At 48.4% G+C, this 19,274-nt stretch overlaps 1 protein-coding gene across 4 annotated transcripts; it reads right to left on the bottom strand.

Annotated features, from left to right (window-relative positions):
• Positions 1 to 58: 58 nt before the first annotated feature.
• On the bottom strand, positions 59 to 18,399 carry GPRC5A (G protein-coupled receptor class C group 5 member A). 4 transcript variants are annotated; one of them, XM_047868626.1, is made up of 4 exons: positions 18,272 to 18,399; positions 3,692 to 4,620; positions 1,325 to 1,383; positions 59 to 1,031 (listed from the first exon to the last, which is right to left on the bottom strand). In XM_047868626.1, the coding sequence occupies exons 2-4, from the start codon at positions 4,611 to 4,613 to the stop codon at positions 939 to 941; spliced, it is 1,074 nt and encodes a 357-aa protein (XP_047724582.1). In that variant the 5' UTR covers positions 4,614 to 4,620; positions 18,272 to 18,399; the 3' UTR covers positions 59 to 938. The 4 variants fall into 4 exon arrangements, with proteins under 4 accessions (XP_047724582.1, XP_047724583.1, XP_047724581.1 ...); XM_047868627.1 differs by lacking the exon at positions 18,272 to 18,399 and adding an exon at positions 18,222 to 18,236; XM_047868625.1 differs by lacking the exon at positions 18,272 to 18,399 and adding an exon at positions 17,583 to 17,717.
• Positions 18,400 to 19,274: the final 875 nt, after the last annotated feature.

The raw sequence follows: 19,274 nt of genomic DNA, 5'->3' as shown, positions 1-19,274 counted from the left end.
ATGAAGACAAGAGCCTGCCGTCTCTCCTTCAGGTCCCACCGCAGCTCTCACAGTCAAAGAGTTGCCACCGTATCTTTATTGCATCTCCAAGTGAGGAACAGTGAATAACTTATTACACACGGAACACTCTCCTTTGGAGGACAATGTCCACTTGCGGGACACAGGTGGTGAACACAATGCAGAGCTATTTACAGAAGCTGAGGAGCAAGGCGCCCAGAGAAGGATCAGTGCCAGGAGTTTATAGCAAGAACAGTGCACAGATTCTCCTGCCAAAGAGAAATCGGGCTTCTCCCCGCTGGCGAGCTACAGAAGAGGGACTTCTGGTGAAGCGTACAGGGGAGCTTCAGTCTGGGGATGGACAGCATGTTTGGGAATGGTGACCTGTGAATTGGTGCTGCGGACCCACAGGGGTCCTGTGGTAGCACCAGAGATGAGAACGTTTAGGGTGACCTTGAGCCTCTCCTACCCAGGCGAGAAGGGAGGGTGCCAGTGAGTTGGTCTCCAGTGTAGATTTCAGCAGGGACAGGCCTTGGCTGTTTTTGCCCAGATTTGCCATTCTGCTCTGGGCCAAGCGGTCCTCACAAAACCCGTCTTGAGTTAGAAAGGCTGGAACCTGCGGCTAACCGTGCCAGTAAGCGGTCAGATGGGCAGAGCTCTCATGGCTTGTGAAATGACTGGGCACAGTGAGGGGCACACCCTGAGTTTGCCTGAGATTCCCTCCCGCTTAAAAGACGGATCCTAAGTATGGGACGAAGGAAAAACCCTAGAGTGCTGTGACCTGCCGTCCTGTTAGCCCCCCAGCAACTCCAGAAGGGAAGGAAAGCTCGTCCCCAAAGGTTCTGTACGGTTTCCTTAGGCGACTCCGGGTGTAGCCCACATCCCTTTGAACACCCCCCTGGTTGGCTGACTTGCTGTGTTCGCCCCACTCTTCGGAACAGCTAACTGCCGCCTTTCCTTCCTTCATAGTCATTGTAAGGGCTACTCCGAGTCTGGGCCCGCGGAATGGAGAAGTCCTTTGGGGAGGTCCGATTCTGAAAAGGCAGCAACCATATCGTTAAACCCACTCCAATTCCCGGATATTTCCAGAGAGCTCCAATCTGGGTGGGAATCTAACTCTCTCCCCTTCTCCCAACCCTCCCCCTGAAGCCCTGCATTCCAGGGTCCTGTGGTAACCCCTGAGGCAGATCACGGGAAAGGAAGACACCGCACCCTTTCAAGGCGGCCTTCCAGGGGCCATGAGAGTGGCTACAGCCCGTGTTCCCAAAGGACAGACATTCCAGGGGGGCTGACGCTGCTGGTGTAACAGGAGAAAGAAACCATTTACCTGCAGCTGAAAATGGGTGGCGTAGGGAGCATAGAGTGTATCACCTAGCTCTTCAAGGCCTGAAAGAGAGGGAGGGGGGATTACAGCGTTAGGGTCCCCCCCACCACATCATGCTTCTGCCTGTGCCTACCCCAATTCGGTCTATCTAAGCATCTATCTTCCCAGCAGATGCGAGTTTCATGTGGGGAGAGATTGTCCCAAGCCCAGGGCCAAACACAAAATAAGCACAATATTGGTTGAATAAATGAATAACCACCAACATAGGGTCACTAGGGAAGCACCTTTCCCAAAACTTTCACGGGTGGCCCACCTCAATCCAGGACCACTTGAAAAGCACCCTTGAAACCAGTCTTTTCAGACAGAGCTGTCCAAGCGCTGTCAGTTACCTACAGTGAAGCTCACTACGGATTTACCTGCTTCCTTAACCACCAGCAAGGCAAGAAAAAAAATTTTTATTACTTTCTTTGGGAGGGGGCAGAACTTATAAGCAATTGTTTCCTCGGTATTTGGGGAACACTAGAGGGATTTAAACTCTGGAACAGAAGAGTAAACGCATACAGTTGTCGTGAATACAATTTAAAGCAATCCATTCACCTGTTCCAGTTTACTGAGATTTCCCACCAAGTGTACCTATTCAGTTTACTCCGTGAACACCTCAAATACTTTCTCTGTGTTACTGTGGAGAATATAAGGATTAACCAGACGGATTCCTGGCCTGAGGCTGACACTGGAGAGCAAGGGATATACGACAGCTACACAAATAGCTATGAAATGAGACAGACTCTGATAAGAGCATTTCAAAGTTCTACAGCATGTGGGAGGAGTGAATAAGGAGACTGGGCAATGTGTGCTCTGGAAAAGGGCAAGAACAGGGCACAAAGGCATGCCTGGAGCCTGGACACACAGGCAGGGAAAGGCACTGAGTGACTTGGCTTGTTTGGATGGAGAGCACAGCTTCCGTGGTTGTTGGGTTCTCGCTGGGAAAAGCCTCCCTAGGTCAACATGGTGGATCTTAGACAGCCAGCAATGTCTGCGAGCAGGAACATGTGCTGGCCAGAGAAGTATTTTAGGGGAGAGGAAGGGGACGGGTGGCCTACAAAATGGATGGAAGGAAGGATGAAAGGGAGGAATTGCAGTTAGGGAATGATAACAGGGAGTCCAGGAGCGCGGTGACAGAGTGAAGCCGTGAGAATGGACAGGAGTGGATGGGCGCTAAAACATCCCCTCCAGCCGCCCCTGTTTCCCTTTGGCCTTCCAAGCGCCCCGGAGAGGAATCACAGCTCCCGTGAGAAGCACCAGGAAGCTGTGCACCTCAGGCTTCAAGAGCAGAGGAAACTGTCAGCTGAACCTAAGAACCTAGCCTTGGAGGTCCCTCATTCCTCTCCCAAACTCATCCCCCCAGAGGTCGGTGTAAACCTCAGGGACTCTTGATTAGGCCCAGAGAGCAGTGGACACCTCACAGACCGACGGATAGGTCCCTAAGGGCAAGGGCAGTCTCTAGCTCTCGGTGTAGCCTCTTTCTGTTGTGAGAACAACAGAACACCTGGTTACTCGTGACTTCAGGCAAGAGCAAAATCATTGGATTCTTTTATGTCAGATACAATCTCTTCCCTCCCGTGGGCCCAGAGACACGCAGTAAGATGTGGCTGTGCAGGATAAATCAGAACCCTCAGTAACTTTATGGAGATTTCTGCGGGTTTGTGGTAAAAGGGCTTTCTCCCTCCTCTGTGCTCTGTGCCTACCGCAAGGAATCATGGCTTGGCTTTCTGCATTCAAATCTATAAAGGCTTCACGTTTCTGGAAGGAACACCCAGCTATCTTTCATAAAGAACACAATCTCGCCTACAGGAGTCTAGGGATGTTTCTAGTCATTCCTTTGCTCCAACTTATTTTGACTCAGAGAAACCCACAGGGTATTGTGTAGAAAGTACTAGATTAAGACTCCAGAGGTCAGCTTCTAGTTCTACTAGAACTCTAACCAGCTGGATGAGCCTTGGGGACCCTGTCTGTTCTGTCAGGGGTATGACCTGGATAATCGTGAATGTTCCTTACAGTTACAATATCCTATGATTCTGGGGCGCCTGGGTGGCTCAGGTTAAGCGGTTAAGCGTCCGACTTCGGCTCAGGTCATGATCTCACAGTTTGTGAGTTCGAGCGCCGCATTGGGCTCTGTGCTGACAGCTCAGAGCCTGGAGCCTGCTTCAGATTCTGTGTCTCATTCTCTCTTCCCCTCCCCCACTTGTGCTCTGTCTCTCTCTGTCTCTCAAAAATAAATAAAAATGTAAAAACAAAACAAAACAACAACCGATATCCTCTGATTCCCTCCCATCTTCCTACAAGGAATTCTCACCCAGCTGTGCTCTGTACCTTGAGTGATTTCCTCTTGAGAGTAGGCTCTGTTCTCCACACCATAGCTCTGCTTCATGAGCTGAGGTTTACAAAACGCATCCTCAACAGGGTAATCCATGGGGTTCCGTTGCTTCGTGAGCAGCTGAAACTCGGGTGCAACGTAAGCCAACAGGAAAACCCAGCCATTGGCAACCAAGGCTGAGCTGAGGATGGTATCATCCCACTCGGGGCCAAGGGCAGAAATCAGGAGCAGGGTGATCCACGTCACCCAGATGGCAATGGAGAGAACCATGGTGAGGAAGACGTGGACCCCGTGTCTCTTCCAGCCAGTGAAGGATCCACAGAAGACGGAGCAGGACGTGAGGAAGGTCAACACCATCAAGAAAAGGACATAGGTGAGCAACAGGACAAAGTCTTCATTGCGCCGAGAGGCAGAAAGCTCAGAGAAGATGGCGACATTGGTCCTGTTCATGGTGAGGACGATGTACTCGATAGCGATGACGTCCTGCACCAGGCTGAAGCCCACGGCCAGGCCCAGCATCACCAGCAAGGACAGGGGCTTCCTCCCACGCACCAGCTTCGTCAGGTTGAAAGCATGAGCCAGCAGGCAGGAGAAGCAGAGGGAGAAGAGGACGCCGAAGAGGAAGAAGCGGGTGGGCCCTGTACTGCCATCGAGTTGGATGATGAAAGCAAAGGTGAGGCCGAAGATGCCCAGCACACCCAGCAGGAAGAGAAACTGGGTCGGGAGCACTTTTCGCCTGTTGGAGTCCTGCACCTTGCAGATGAGGATCAGGAGACCGAGCATGAAGGCCACCGAGGTCACAGCCCCCACTGCGGCCACTGCTTCTAGGACAATGCCCCAGATTTGAGTGGTATCACAAAGTCTGTGGTACTTGGCGTCCAGGCTTGAGCGGCAACCACTAGGGGATGTCGTGGCCATTCTGGTCCTGCATAAACGCAAAGTTGGGGGGAGGGGCGGTGAGTCTCCTAACAAACTCGGACAGGCACAGGGGACCCAAAAGATTAGGGAAAACTTTCACATGTTTGGCCGGGGTTTTGCCTCTGAACTCGCTACGTTAGATGGAGCTACTAACTTTTCTCCACCTCTCATGGCAAGTTCTACAGACTGATGGAGGGAAAAGACAAATCTCCCCACAATTAAACTATATTAATATGTACCCTGATGCCAGACGACTCAGTGCTCTGCTGAGGAATTTCAGGGTCTCGCTTCAAAAAAATATGTCACAAATACCTTGCCAGGGATCCTGATACTTTGGGCTAGTATTTTCTCAGGAATTATCGACCATGAAAATCTCTAAGCTTAAAGCTTTAATCATAATTTGCCAGTCTCAAGGTTTTCTCCACCTTTGCCTCTGTTTCGGACATTTGTAAGCATCCCATTCTTTCCTGTAAATTTCTCTACCGAAGGCCAAACATTCCCTTCACCACCATGGGATCCCCAACTTCAGCTTTGCTGTCACATATTACAAGGGTTTTTCCCCTCCTTGAGGTTTGTAAGGATGGGTCTACTCATTCCAAAAAGCGATAGAAAGAGTCTTCTCTGTCAGAAAGAGTTCTTTACTAACTATCTGTAAGGAGGGACATGGACACAGAACAACAGTGGATAGGGGCGCCTGGGTGGCGCAGTCGGTTAAGCGTCCGACTTCAGCCAGGTCACGATCTCGCGGTCCCGGAGTTCGAGCCCCGCGTCAGGCTCTGGGCTGATGGCTCAGAGCCTGGAGCCTGCTTCCGATTCTGTGTCTCCCTCTCTCTCTCTGCCCCTCCCCTGTTTATGCTCTGTCTCTCTCTGTCCCAAAAATAAATAAACGTTGAAACAAACAAACAAACAAACAAAAAAAACAGTGGATAATCCAATGAAACATATTACGAATAGCTAATGCTCATTTTTACTGTGGATCCGAAACTCTTCTAATCACGTTTCATATATACTAGTTTAATTTCAAAGCAGCTCTAGGAGGTAAAAAAAAAAAAAAAAAAAAAAAAAAAAAGCCCTGTATCACAGATGAAAAAACTGAGGCAGAGACAGGTCAAGTTACTTGCCCAACATCATATATGAGGAAATAGCAGAAGCAGCATTTGAATATAGGTCAAATTCTAGGATCTATGCTCTCTACTACTGCAGGTACCACCACTCAAGTGAGTTCTAGTTGGCCTTAAATGCAAACTGAGATATTGTCATTCTCTCTGTCTCTCTCTCTCTTACCTCCTCCCCTTTTTCTCCCTTATCAGATGCCCCATAAACCAGTTCTGTTTATGGTCTTGATTCCACTTAGTTCAGCCCCATATAGGCTAGGAGCTCCCAGGGGATAGATGATCCACAAAGCAGGTAATCTGCTCACCCACTCAAAGACAATCAGAGTTGACTGGCTATATAGCAGATTACTTCCTACATATCTCTCCTTGACCTCCCAGGTCTGCTTCCTTCTCTGCTCCCACAACCTTCATGTCAATTTCAGACCCAGCTGATTTCCCAAACCTCATGAAATGTAATTCCTAAGAATTCAGGGCACAGTGGGAAGATAAATTGAGATACAGGAAGAGAGAAGGAGTTTGTACATTTCCCAAAAATGTATGGTTCTCAAACTCCAAAGTCAATGTCAAGTAAGATGCTGAAATTCAAAAGTGCTAAGGCTTTAAAGTTTGCCAACAAAATTTTTTCTGAATTATCTGGCTGTTTATTAGTTTCTAGGACACCATTACTTTTGGTTTGTTGTACGCTATTTGTGCACGATTTTGGGGGGGGGTGGGGCTTTAGTTTTTCTTTTCCTGATAGGATTGCTCACTCAACAGTGAAGAGTCCTGAACTGACTAAAAGAGAAATATGGTCGGGACAGGGAGCAGAGGACAGAGGTAGGGGAAGAGAAGGCTCACTGAGAACCACGCCCCCCCCCACCCCCACACACACACACAGAAAATCACCCGTGAAAGATCTCGGCTTCTGCTAATGCCAAGTAGGGAGAGCCTGTGAAGAAAGGAATTGAAAGAAGGGAAGCCACTGGCATTGGGAAGCAGGAAAGGTATAAAACATCCACCGGATCCTGCTTCTTTCCTTGTAGCAGAAAAAACAGCTCAGAATTTCTTCACCACATGCCCATACACACTTAATAGACAAGACTTCTCTGGCCCTTCATGGCTCTATGGGATTATGTGATCAACCCGATGGAAAAACAACAACCCTCCCTTCTCCTTCCGTTTTATGTCCTCATGATCAAACCACAAGTCAGAGAACAGCACAGTGAGATATAGAACAGGCCACTGTTCACTGACTGTCCAGGGCAAATGAGCAGCTTCCTCAGTGTAGACAGAATTCCAACATCTGCTTCCCTTAAAGATACAAAATCTGGGGGCACCTGGATGGCTCAGGAAGTTGAGTGTCACTGCACTCTACCCCATGGAAATTATACCACAGTCGCCCCTACCGTGCAGAGCACAGAGCAAAGGATGGGTCTTCAGGGCAGTGCAGAATACGAAATGGGAGGAAGAAGGAAGGCAACTGAGCTTAGATATAGGCAACTCCTGAAACACAAGGACCCAAAGTCTGATCTGCCTTGCATACCAATGTCCACTCCATGGAGGTAGGGAGAAAGGAGGTGCAGACCCCACTTACTGGTCCGCACCATGAATATGGAAGAGAAAGAACCCCCGTTGAGTTCAAACACGGTGCACACAAGGGAAGGGACCGAGGCCATGTGCATTTCATCCTCACTCACCTCTCCTCTCCTCTCAGATCAGTCAGAAGGGTGCATCCAGCAGGAAAGGTATCTCACCCTCCCAGCCCTGCCCCGCCACTGTCCCTTCCCCACTCTTCAAGGTAGTGCCGTCCCTTGACGGTAGTCATCATAATCACGGAAAACTATGAAGGACTTTGGGCCTGATGACTAACTCTTATCAGAGACTGATGAGGTGTTTGCCTGAAGGGCACCTGTGGTGCTGGACAGAGGAACAGTGAGGCAGAAACCTCCTGCCCCCAGCTTAGAGCTCCGGGCCCCTCCCTTGTGGTGGCAGCTTTCTGGGTGGGGGATGCTGTGTGGGGGCCTCCTGGCATCCACAGACCAGAGTCCAACAAGAGCAATGGGCCATGGGTGTGGAGAGGGGAGAAACCCTATGTCCCCCAACTTCGCCTCCACCTCCCACCCCCAATCACGCACAGGAGACAGAGAAACAGTCCCTGAAGTGCCTTTAAAACACTGTTTTTAAAGAGATGCTGAAATTTTCAAGCATACTCACAAAAAAAAAAGAATAATATGGTGGAGACCCTTTGGACTCATCCCTTGGTTTCACAAATTACCAATATATGGCCAATTTTGCTTCATCCACATCCCCACCCACTCCCTAGATTTTTTCTTAAGTTTATTTATTTGTTTTGAGAGAGGGGCAGACAGAGGGGGAGAGAGAGAACCCCAAGCAGGCTCTTTGCTATGAGCTCAGAGCCCAATGCGGGGTTTGAACACCCGAACCATGAGATCATGACCTGAGCCAAAATCAAGAGTCAGACATTTAACCAACTGAGCCACCCAGGTACCCCTCACTAGATTTTTTAAAAATTTATTTATCCATTTATTTTAAGGTAGACTCTACATCCAACGTGGGGCCCAAACCCCCAACCCTGAGAACAAGAGTCCCATGCTCTACTGACTTGAGCCAGCCAGGCATCCCTCACTAGCTTGTTTTTAAGCAAACCGCAGACATCATATCCTTTTATACTTAAACACTTCACGTATCTCTAAAAGATAAAACTCCTTTTTAACTTAACCACCCTTTAAAAATTAACAGTAACCCTTTAATATCAAATATCCACTTAGGGTTCATATTTCCCAATTCTCTCACAACTGTCCTTTTAAAATTTTTCTTAGTAAATACGTGTTTATCTGAGTGACTAATTTTTTTGGAATTATCCTTACTTCACCTCCGTTAGCCCTCCTCCACCTCTTCCCCTGCACGACAGGCATTGCGCAATGGGCCTAAAGTGTCCTAAGTACTTTGAATTTGGTCAGAGGAAAATAAAACTCACTTGCCTCATTAACAAGCAGCTCTGTATGGGGAAGGCCCTGTGTCACCCAGGGAGTGGCCCAGATGAGGAAAAGACACCAGGAAGGTGGCTGGGGGAAAGGACGGGGTTCTGAGAAGCTACGAAGGACTTCTAGAAAGCAAGGTTTGAGGGGGAAAGGGAAGCAATGAGCATTTGGGAAAACAAACCGCCGGGAGCTAGAGAGGAACCTCAGGGCGGGAGCAAGAAAGAGAAAATGGAATGAGACCACGGGTTATTTGGCCATCACTTGTAACCAAAGTCAAGGGCAGAGAGATTTGGGGTCCCATCAAGAAAAGACTACCTCCTACAAAGTCCGAATGGGGGCTGCAAGGAGCCATTTACTCTTGGACAGCTCTGAGCAGGGAGAGGACGTCTCACCACTAACTCATTCTCAGCAGGGGTGAGGCATGCCCTTATGCGTTCTACCCATTTAACCCTCACAACCACCTTCTGCTATAGCTCATACCCTCGTTATCCCTGTCCTCCAACTGCAGCCACTGAGACACAATTCAGCTGGCTCACCAAAGTCACACCGCTAGGACAAGGCAGGGTCAACTGAATCCAATTCTGAATTCAAACCAGAATTCTAACTCCAACATTACACCCGTAGAGCCCTATGTCTGGTAAGGACTTTAAAGCCAAGGGGGACCTGCCATTGGCAAGGTTGGGGGGGGGGGGGGCTCCATCAGCACTCGGGCAATGCGCTAGGCTTTGAGCACGGATGAAATCCACCGAGGCACGCGGCCTGCCCTTGTGAGCTGCTCCAGCTGTTCAAGTTACGCATAATACCCTCAGATTCCTGCACACTGACCACATGCGCTCCACTGCAGCAAGCAGGGCAGGAGAGAAGGCTGTGGAAGATGAGAAAGAAGGGCAGGAGGCAGCGCAGGGGGCTCCCATCGGTGAGCCCAAGGCAGAGGCACCAAAAGCCAATTTAAGATCCACCTCAGAGCTGGGAAACGGCCTGAGAAATCCCCATCCCACGTTAGCAAACCCAACATTCATGTCCTGCGGATGACATCTCTTCAGGAGCTCTTGAATATTCCACTCCTCTGAGCCCTAAGGCAGTCCCCTCCACCTGGACCCCTTCAGAAGACACCCCCCCTCACACTCCAGGCCTGTCCTCTCTGAGCTGCTCTATCAGCAGCCAGGGGGGTAGAGCCATAATCCTGCACAAAAGTGTAAGGCTCTGCGTCCTCAGCCCTGCCTGCCTCTTGCGCTTCCCACCATAGCCCTGTTCACGCAGCCCTGCAATACCTATTGGAAAGTCCGTGTCTTCTTCCAGACTGAAAGGCTCTTTGATGGCAGGGACTGAGTCGTTAAGTGTTTCTCCCCAGTCTCCAACCTGATAGATGGTAAATGCCTAAGTAGGATGGACGAGTGTGCTCAGGGACAGAAGTGGAGTCCGCTGGGAGAGGAGGGGCTGCTCAGAGGACAGCGTGGGTGGGGTGGTCGTACCTGGTTTCCTTGCTAGCTCCCCGTTCACTGTCCCGAGTCCCGACCTCCCTTCCTCCTGTCCTCCTCATGTGGGCTGTCTAAAACACACTTCGGGTCCGAGGCTAGGGGCTCTGGGCCATGTCTGGAACCGTGCTCCTATGTGAATGACGCCAGGTGTCTCCCAGGAAAGTATGAGTCCTGAGATTTCCCAGGAAGCAGAGAGAGATTTACTAGAATCCAGTCCCACATTCCCACCCAACTCCCTGATGACTAAACCCTGTACTTGGCAGGAACATGGTACAGTTTTAAAGTATGTAGCCTCTGACCTGGGACACAGGAAAGGGCCTTGAGTCATAAGGGTGAGACCCCCTTCACTTATTACAGCTGCTAACTAAGCTAACAACTCACGGTCCAATAATCCAACAACACCTACCACGCAGACCTTGAAGTCGCCTGGTGCTGTCCTAAACCCTTCTGGCATGAGTCAGGGCATGAAAGAAAAAAAAAAAAAAAAGAAACGTTAAAAAGAAAAAAGAGAGGGGAAAGGGAGAAAGAAAGGAAAGGACAATAAGAGGAAGAGGTGATAGGGGAGGAAGAAAGGCAAGGAGGGAGGGAGAGAAGGGAGGAAGGGGGAGGCAGGAAGTCACTTCCTGGGCTCAAGACCAAGCCCTGTCTTCACCCCGCCCTTTCAGAGAGAAGGGGTTTCAGCTGCCTTCTGTGTGGACACTATCTCCAGGAACCTCCCTCCCCTCCTCTGAAAAATGAGGGTGGGGTGCTGAACTCGATGGTGTGAGCCCACCTCCAGCTTCACTGTTCATGCCTCTAGAAAACTCCTTTTAGACAATTCCCAAATCTTTCTCCCTCCCCCTCATTCTTCTCCTCGCCCCACCTCCTGTCATTAAAAGAACATGCCCTGCCAACCCCTAACCAAACCCCAAAACAGGGCTGGAGGTGACTGAGGGTCCGAGCGCAGGCCAAGCAAGGAGAGGGCCACCAGGCAAAGGGTCACCTGTAGGACGAGGCCACCAGGTAGCAGAGCAATACTGACCTTAGACCTGGGCCCGCTCTTGCCAGACCCAAGAACAAATGCCAGCATTGATGAGTCCCCCAGCTTCCCCAAGACTCCTCTCCTCTTTTCCCAGGGGGGCGAGAATGGGGTCTAGAGCTCCTGATGCCCAGACCTGGAAGGTCGCCCAAGCTGGTTGCCTGGGCCACACCCCCCTCCACCCCACCCCCACCGTATCTGAGCGTGAATAACCTGGGGCCCAGAGCCCAGCCAAAGCCAATCTTATCTTCCTCCTTATGAGGCATATCTCATTCTTTCATCTGAAAATGAAGAAGACAATACCTACCTCTCAGCAGTGCCTGGGGAATGATACCAAATAACTTTAGTGTTTGTTGAAGCTGAGTCCCCTCTACCTGAGCCAGGAAAACGTGTGATTTTCTAGCATTTTAATTTTCTCTCTTTTTCTTGAATTGCCTCAGTCAATGTAGTGCAAGAGTCCCAATACAATTATGAATAAAAATAATGAGTCCGGCCACATCCTGAGTTCCCCGGAGGCAGGCACCCTGTTGAGGGTTTATGTTTTTGTATGGATTCTCTCATTTACATGTTTTCACATTTATTGCTTCATTTACACCCATTTTATAGGTGAGAAGACAGACTCTTAGAAGTTACTGTGCCCAGTTTCACAGAGCTGAGAAGACTATCCCTTTATGAGTGGCCTTAATCATAATGTAATTTTTCATTTCATCTCGAAATCACAGTGTTGAACTCTGAAGCTTTGCCCCCCAACTCCTGCCTCTCTCCACTTAAACCGGCTCTGAGAAGTCTCCACAGTGAGCAATACTACACTTGATCAACACGCATTTAAATGCCCACTCTGTGGGGCGCCTGGGTGGCTCAGTTGGTCAAGGGTCCCACTTTGTCTCAGGTCATGATCTTACAGTTCGTGAGTTCGAGCCCCACGTCGGGCTCTGTGCTGACAGCTCAGAACCTGGAGCCTGCTTCGGATTCTGTGTCTCCTTCTCTCTCTGCCCCTCCCCTGCTCGCTTACCCTCTCCCTTTCTCTCTCTGAAAAGTAAACACTAAACATTTTTTTAAAAAAATAAATGCCTAAAAATAAATGTGTTAGGTACTGTGTTAAGTCACACAGACCAAAAGTATGTCTACTGCCCCTGGGAGACCCAACAGAGTCACGGTGACATACAAAAAAGGAGTCACGGGCTGTGCAGAGAATGCTAAGTGCACATGGAAAACAGTGATCCATTCTACCTAACGGGTTTCTTTTTTTTTTTTTTAATGCTACAGAGACCAGGGAGGTGAAGCATGAAAGATAAGCAGCAAAGAGTGGGAGACTTTTAGGAAGGTAGGTTAATTCCCAGATTTCTGGCTTAGGCAACTGCGTGGAGCCTAGAAATGCAGGCGGGTGAGGACCGATGCCAAGCGTGGTCGTGTGGAATCTAAGATGAATATGGAACGTGCAACTGGAGGCATCCAGAAAGGACAACACAAAGTCCTCCTGAGAGTTTACTCCAGGCCACACATTCCTGCCTTCTCACAACAACCCTATTATTACGTCCCCTTTCTGCAGTTGAGGCACAGAGAAATTAAAATAACTTGCCCAAGATCTCATGGCGCGTAGAAGCCAGGCTCCAGGACCTGGTTGTGCTGACCCCCTCTGCACTTAGACATGCAAGTCTGAGGCTCCGGAGAGGTTTGGGCTGTAAGTACAGAGTGGGCCTAGAGGAGGTATCTGAAGCCTTGGGAGGAGAACAAGATCACACTGGGAACAAGTACGGTGGGTAGGGGGCCAAGGGCAGAACCAGGGGAACACCATCTCACCAACACAGAGGTCAACAAAAGATGGTTTAAAACTTGATCAGGTCAGGGCGCCTGGGTGGCGCAGTCGGTTAAGCGTCCGACTTCAGCCAGGTCACGATCTTGCGGTCCGTGAGTTCGAGCCCCGCGTCAGGCTCTGGGCTGATGGCTCAGAGCCTGGAGCCTGTTTCCGATTCTGTGTCTCCCTCTCTCTCTGCCCCTCCCCCGTTCATGCTCTGTCTCTCTCTGTCCCAAAAATAAATAAACGTTAAAAAAAAAAAACTTGATCAGGGATTGGGGCGCCTGCGTGGTTCAGTTGGTTGAGCGCTCGGTTGATTTCCACTCAGGTCACAATCCCAGGGTTGTGGGATGGAGCCCTGCATGGGGCTCTGTGCTGAGCGTGGAGCCTGCTTAAGATTCTCTCTCCCTCTGTCCCTCTCCCCTGCTCATTCTCTCTCTAAAATTTAAAAAAAAAATTTTTTTTTTCTAACGATCAGGGGTTGGTAAAAAAACAATCATCATAATAAGCCTGAGTGGACTGGTTTCCCAGAAGCCAAGGAGCAGCTTCAAAAAAAAAAAAAAAAAAAAAAAACAAAGTGGTCTGTAAGGGGAACAAAGAAGGGAAGGCCTGGGAAGGGATCTTTGAATTAACATATTAGCTCCTTTTTGTCTGTTATAACAGATTCAGTTCCAGAGCTTCATGGCTTTTCTCCAACTGGTCCTCCCGACCCTTCCTAACTCCCCTCCCCACCTCCATGCAAGGCAAACCAATCTTCCAAGAGTATTTCTATCCAGAAGGGGATTGTGACAAAGTCCTGCTTTTTGCCTCAGCACGTGCATTTGTTCTCCCAACCAGAAAGACCCTTCCCCTCCTCTTCACAATCCATTTACCATATTGCTTTGAAATATAACTCAAAACTTACCCCTATCTTGAGGTAATAATAATTTAATAATAATAATTTTAAAAATTATTAGTCCCATCTCATTCTAAATGTATTCTAAACTCCCATCATAGTTTTTGCGATTAAGTATTTCTTGGTACTCAAGTTTTTCCACATATATGTTTTATACAACACATTAATATCAATGCTGACTCAACTATCAGATAACAAGCTTTTTAAAGGAAACAGCAAACTTTCTATTTGTTGGTATTCTCCTCACTATATGCTCTGCACAGGGGTTGCTGAGCAAATGTTTTGGACTAAGACTGGCCACTGAATATCTACTCAAAGCAAGTTATTTATTGGCAAGTGTGAGTTAATGGGGAAGAAGAATTTTGGAAGATGAATACAAGCTGATGCTTATCCTCATCTTTTTATCTAGGCTGAATTCTAAGACAAGGGTGGAGTCCCAAGGGAATGTCTCCGCCCATGATGAAGGATTAGTTACAAATGGAAAGTGTCTACAGGGAAATCTCCAGGATCCCCTGTTCTGGGTAGTCATCCTAATTCTGATGACATAAAAGTGATTATGGCATCAGCTTATGAATAACCTCTGAATAACATCACTGAATTGAGTTCCTTTTGTAGTAACTGAGAAAAAATAAGTTACCTTACCACCTTAGGCAGATCTAAACAAGCATAACTACAGTGTATATCCCAGTTTCTTTACTTTCGGGTAGTTCCCTGGAGACATTCCATGCCATCTCCCTCCATTCTAAACAAAGCATATGAACTTTAGATTTCTGTGAAATAAATTGCTGGAATATAAAATACTAGAAATCTTTAAAAGAAAATAATATTTTGAGTGAAACTTCCAAATATTTTAGGCCCAGGATTTTAAGAAATAAAATTTCCAGAAAATAGGTGGATAAAGTAAAGTCCATACTGGTATACCAGCTCATAGCTCTCAAAGATGCCTTCTTCTAAATATTTTATATATAAAAATAACATATTCGTGTTCAATCCAACAAGTCCCAAGCTAAACTTCTCATCCTTCCTTAGAAGCCTGTATTTCTAAGCCCTAAGAATGGCATGATCACTCACTTAGCACCCTACTCGATCTAAAGATACAATATAGACTACCTAATATGGGAAAAGATTGAGAGAGCAGACCATGTGGCCAAAAATTATATGGCAATAGCAAGCAACAATTATTACAATAAATGTAAATGGTAACTTTTTCATTTTGAAAAAAGAAAAAACAAAGGCAAAATGTAAATAAACACAAAAATAAGCAATAAGAAATAGTGTTTCTTTAGCAGGTATTATGCATCAAGTACATAATTAAATAGCTTGCTGAAGGTAAGAAAGTACATAATTAAATAGCTTGCTGAAGGTAAGAAAATTAAGTAAGAGTTGAAGTATTAATATCACACAAAGTTTAGTTAAGGCAAAAAGACATTGTAGGAACCAAAAAGCCTACTTTATAATCATTAAGGATACTCCACATTGAAGATACAACTATCATAAACTTTTATGCACTAAATAACATAGCACCAAAATACATAAAACAAAAGCTACTGGAAATACAAGGAGAAATTAAAAGAAATACTATAGTTATAGGAGATTTGAATATTTCTAGGAGACTATCATATTCTTTATCAGTCATTAGCAGATGAAATAGAAGAGTAATAATACAATAACTTTTTATAAATGTTCTATGGACACTTTAATTGAAATAGTCTCTATGTTCTTATTAGATCTCCATTGTTAATCATATAATTCCGATTGTCTGTATCTGTGATCAGCAAACATTTTCTGCAAAGATCCAAATAATAAGTAGTTTAGGGTTTGCAGGGCTGAAAGCAGCCATACATAATGCATAGAAAAATGAGTATAGCTGTGTTCCAATAAAACTTTATTTGCAAAAAGAGGCAGTGAGCTGTGTTTGGCCATGGAACTAGTTTACCAACCCCTTTCTATATGATTGCTTCTGTTGAAATGGTCATGAAATATTTACAAAAACAGCATGTTTTAAACCACAAAAGAATCTGAAATTCTAAAATAAGAAACATACAGATTATGTATTCTGACCACAAAGCAATAAATACAGAAATAAAAGTAGAAACAAAGACACCAAACTGCTCAGAAAATCTGAGATCCCTCAGATTAAAATACTATACAATTCATTGTTTCTTAAGGTCCTAATATACCAGCACATCATTTCCTGTCCATTTCCTCAGCTCAGTCTGGGTTTTAAACAGAACTGGACCTGAAGGCAAACTTCCAAAATGAGAAGAATGAAATCACAGTCAAAATTCATCTTCAATTTTCACTAAGTAGTGGAATACTAAGAAGCAAACTCCAAAGAAGATTCCCAAAGGGACACATGCAGATACAGAGGGGCTAGAATCTCAGCCATGGGAGGGAGATGGGGGCCTTGCCTAGACCCCTTAGGAGGAACTCAAGGCCCAGGCCCTGGCCTCCTCACAGCTGCAGGTTCCCGCAGAGCCTGGATGAGGAATCAGTCTTCTGACTCAAGACTGAGCGCAATTCCCAGAAATGTCACGCTCATTCCTATCTGCCCTCTGAGCACACATCTGGCCATATCCTCAGAGGAGCCTTTCTGCTTCCCAGGTAACGCCGCTGCTGACTGTTCCTTTCTGTCATTCCATCCCTCTCCTAGTGATAGCCAGCGCACAGACCTGGAGCGGGGAGATCTGTCCCCCATTCTCACCCCTCCCATGGGTCCCAGCCCAATGTATCTGAAGTGGTTCAAGGATTGCCCTTCAGGAGTGAGCCCACATTGGTGTCTGATTCAATTGAACCCTTCAACAGGTGTGGCCTTTACAAACCCTCTAAAGAGAAAATCAGCCTGGAAAGAAGCCAGGAACAGAAAAGCCTTCCAATTCTTTGGTCCTAAGCAGGCTTTCTCTATTACTAGCCCTATGTTACCCCCACCCCCCCCCCCCACCACCACCACTACACACACACACACACACCCTTCCCCCAGTAGATGTTTAAGGGAGTATCTTGGACAGCTTTGGGGCCATACCTGGGTCCTATCTAGTTGTTGCCAGAAAGTGGGCTGTTACTGGATATTCAACTTCCATCAGCCCCAAGGTTCCTGAGCAACTCAAAGGACAGCCAGGGAAGGAGAGCTGTGGGACTGACAGCCTGACACTCTCATCAAGAGAAGGGGTGGCTTCAACGATCGGCTTCCCAAAATTCACAAGGGTCTGCTTGTTGTGCAAGGAGAACACAAATCAAAACTTTTCAGTACCTGAGTGAAGTAGCAACTGTCACTATGTCCCTCCTCCTACCTCCCTCCACCCCCAACTCCCAACCCTCTCCACCCCCAATCCCATCCTCTAAAATCGGTCTCCTTTTCTCTTCCCTAAGTGTGATCCCCAAGCTGCTCACGTGCCCAGCCAGGATTCCACCTGCTAGGAGTTTGTAAACGTGTCTGAGCACAAATATTATCCCGACTATTTTTTTGCTCTATGCCTCTTTCTCAGCCTGAGAACCTCAGGGCGGGGATTCTGAGTTCAGTTAACCAAACTAGAGAAATTCCATTCTTGGGATTTCTTTTTCTCACAGCCAGCTGTAGTCCATTACCAGGTTCTCTTTTCTTGTATCCCACCCCTCCCAAAGCCGCACTCCCCCAAGGATTTAAATCTGGAGGCAGAGGGCGCCCCGAGCCGCGCGCGCCTCACTCACCCTTCTGCCCTGGCCGTGGCGCGTGAACTTGGGCTGCTTGTTTCGCGCGCGTCGGAGGCGGCACAGGAACCTCTAGCTGCTGGAGAAGCCCGCAGGCAGCTATCCCGCCCTCGCAGCGCTGAGCGGTTATAAAGGCAGCCGTCGCCGGAGGGAGGGAACAAGCGAGGGGGTGAGCAGAGGGACACGGGGCGGGAGAGGGTCAGGGGGAGAGGACACGCCTATTCCAGTTCCGCGGCACTGCATGCTGTTATGAAAATAAAGTCCCCGTGCCAGGGTATGAACCAAAAGTCGCCTGACGTCAGCGGCACAGTCACCCTTGAAGTGGGGGGGGGGGGGGGGGGGGGACAGGAGGAACCACCCGGGCCCCGCCTAGCGCATCCAAAGTGCTGCGGGACGCGCTCACGGGCAGGTCCCAAGGCCCAGGGGGAAAAGTGGCCAGAGGGGACCTCTCGTTATCGTCCCGCAAGCTGTCACGTCCGGGGCGGGGGTGGGGGAGAGCCACACCCGCCCTCCCCGCCGGGCACCCCCTCCGACGACAAGGGCCTGGGCCAGCCAGGGCGTGGCGCCTGGGTTAGCTCCTGGGTCCCACGGCCGGCGCGTGCGCGCGCGCGCGTGTGTTAAATAGGAAGGAGAGCTGACCTCCAGGTGGCCCTTCCTGCCGTGGTGCGGGAGAAGTTCGATTTCCTCACCTTTCGTCTTAGCTTAGCCTATCACTCTCCCCCATCAGTGCAGGATGGGAAGCCAGGCGGGGCAAGGAGGTGACCGCTCTCTCTGGCGCCCCAGCCAAAGCCAGGTCGACACCAAGGAAGATTCCTCGGGGGTCCGGAGTCAGCTCCGCAAACTCCACCTGTCGAACTGTCCTCAGATGAGCAGCGTTAGTGCCGTCCCGGGGTGGAGACCTCACTATCTCTGTACTTCCCTAACTACCTCTCTAAAAGCCTTGACCAGGCAGGTTGATGAGAATGGGGACGCCAGATAAAATTATGAAATAAAGGAATTTGCCTTTGGTGTCTGGTTCCGCCTCCCTCGCTGCCCACTCCTCTTCCATTATCAAGCCAATCCTACTGAAACTTGTCTTTGTTTACTTGTCAAACAATCCTGGAGTGGCTACCCCTCAGTGTCAAGGCTCGGGCAAGGCTCTACCCCAAAGCCTTGGGGGAGGGGGAAGTTCTGTGCTTTTAAGGTGCCCATTGGCACTCCTGGTTACTATGCATGTGAATTAACAGGAAGGCCTAGGGCTCCCCAGCTTTGTCCTCACACCCCAAGTTACCAGGGTCTAATGGGCTTTTAAAATGTGACTTTATTCGGTTTAATTTCACTCCCAAGAATCCACAGCCAATGTCTTGAGTCTTGGAACATTTTCCTTGAGACCTGTAGCCCAGGGGGCTGCAAGGGCCACCCACTCCTCTCCCCAGACTCACAGGGTGTGGGGGCAGGGGAAGGGGCAACTGAGAGCCTGGTGGAAATGACAGTGTATTTTCTTGTGTACCATTTGCTAAGTGAGACCTTCTCTCGGGATCTCTGTCTTCTTGTGTTTAAGGAGGAAGTTGGACTAGACCAGCCTTATCCAACAGATCTACCATTCAAGTGACAAATGCAAGCCACATATGTAGTTAAATTTTCTAGCAGCCAAGGTGTGAAGAGCCCCTAGTCCAGGGAAATGGGGCTCAGCCACAAAAGGGGCTGCCCCCT

The sequence above is a fragment of the Prionailurus viverrinus genome, chromosome B4, assembly GCF_022837055.1.
Source record: "Prionailurus viverrinus isolate Anna chromosome B4, UM_Priviv_1.0, whole genome shotgun sequence".
Classification (NCBI taxonomy): Eukaryota; Metazoa; Chordata; class Mammalia; order Carnivora; family Felidae; genus Prionailurus; species Prionailurus viverrinus.
The sequence above is the reverse complement of the archived record's forward strand: the minus strand, read 5'-3'. Positions and strand labels throughout refer to the sequence as shown.

What these genes read in the sequence shown, in the direction of transcription:
- GPRC5A (XM_047868624.1), bottom strand. Translation starts at nt 10,249, where the DNA reads ATGAGGAGGACAGGAGGAAGGGAGGTCGGGACTCGGGACAGTGAACGG. An exon ending in GGAGCTAGCAAGGAAACCAG is followed by an intron (nt 4,621 to 10,181) that starts GTACGACCACCC and finishes GCGTTTATGCAG; the next exon opens with GACCAGAATGGCCACGACAT. An exon ending in TCAAGAGGAAATCACTCAAG is followed by an intron (nt 1,384 to 3,691) that starts GTACAGAGCACA and finishes CCTCTCTTTCAG; the next exon opens with GCCTTGAAGAGCTAGGTGAT.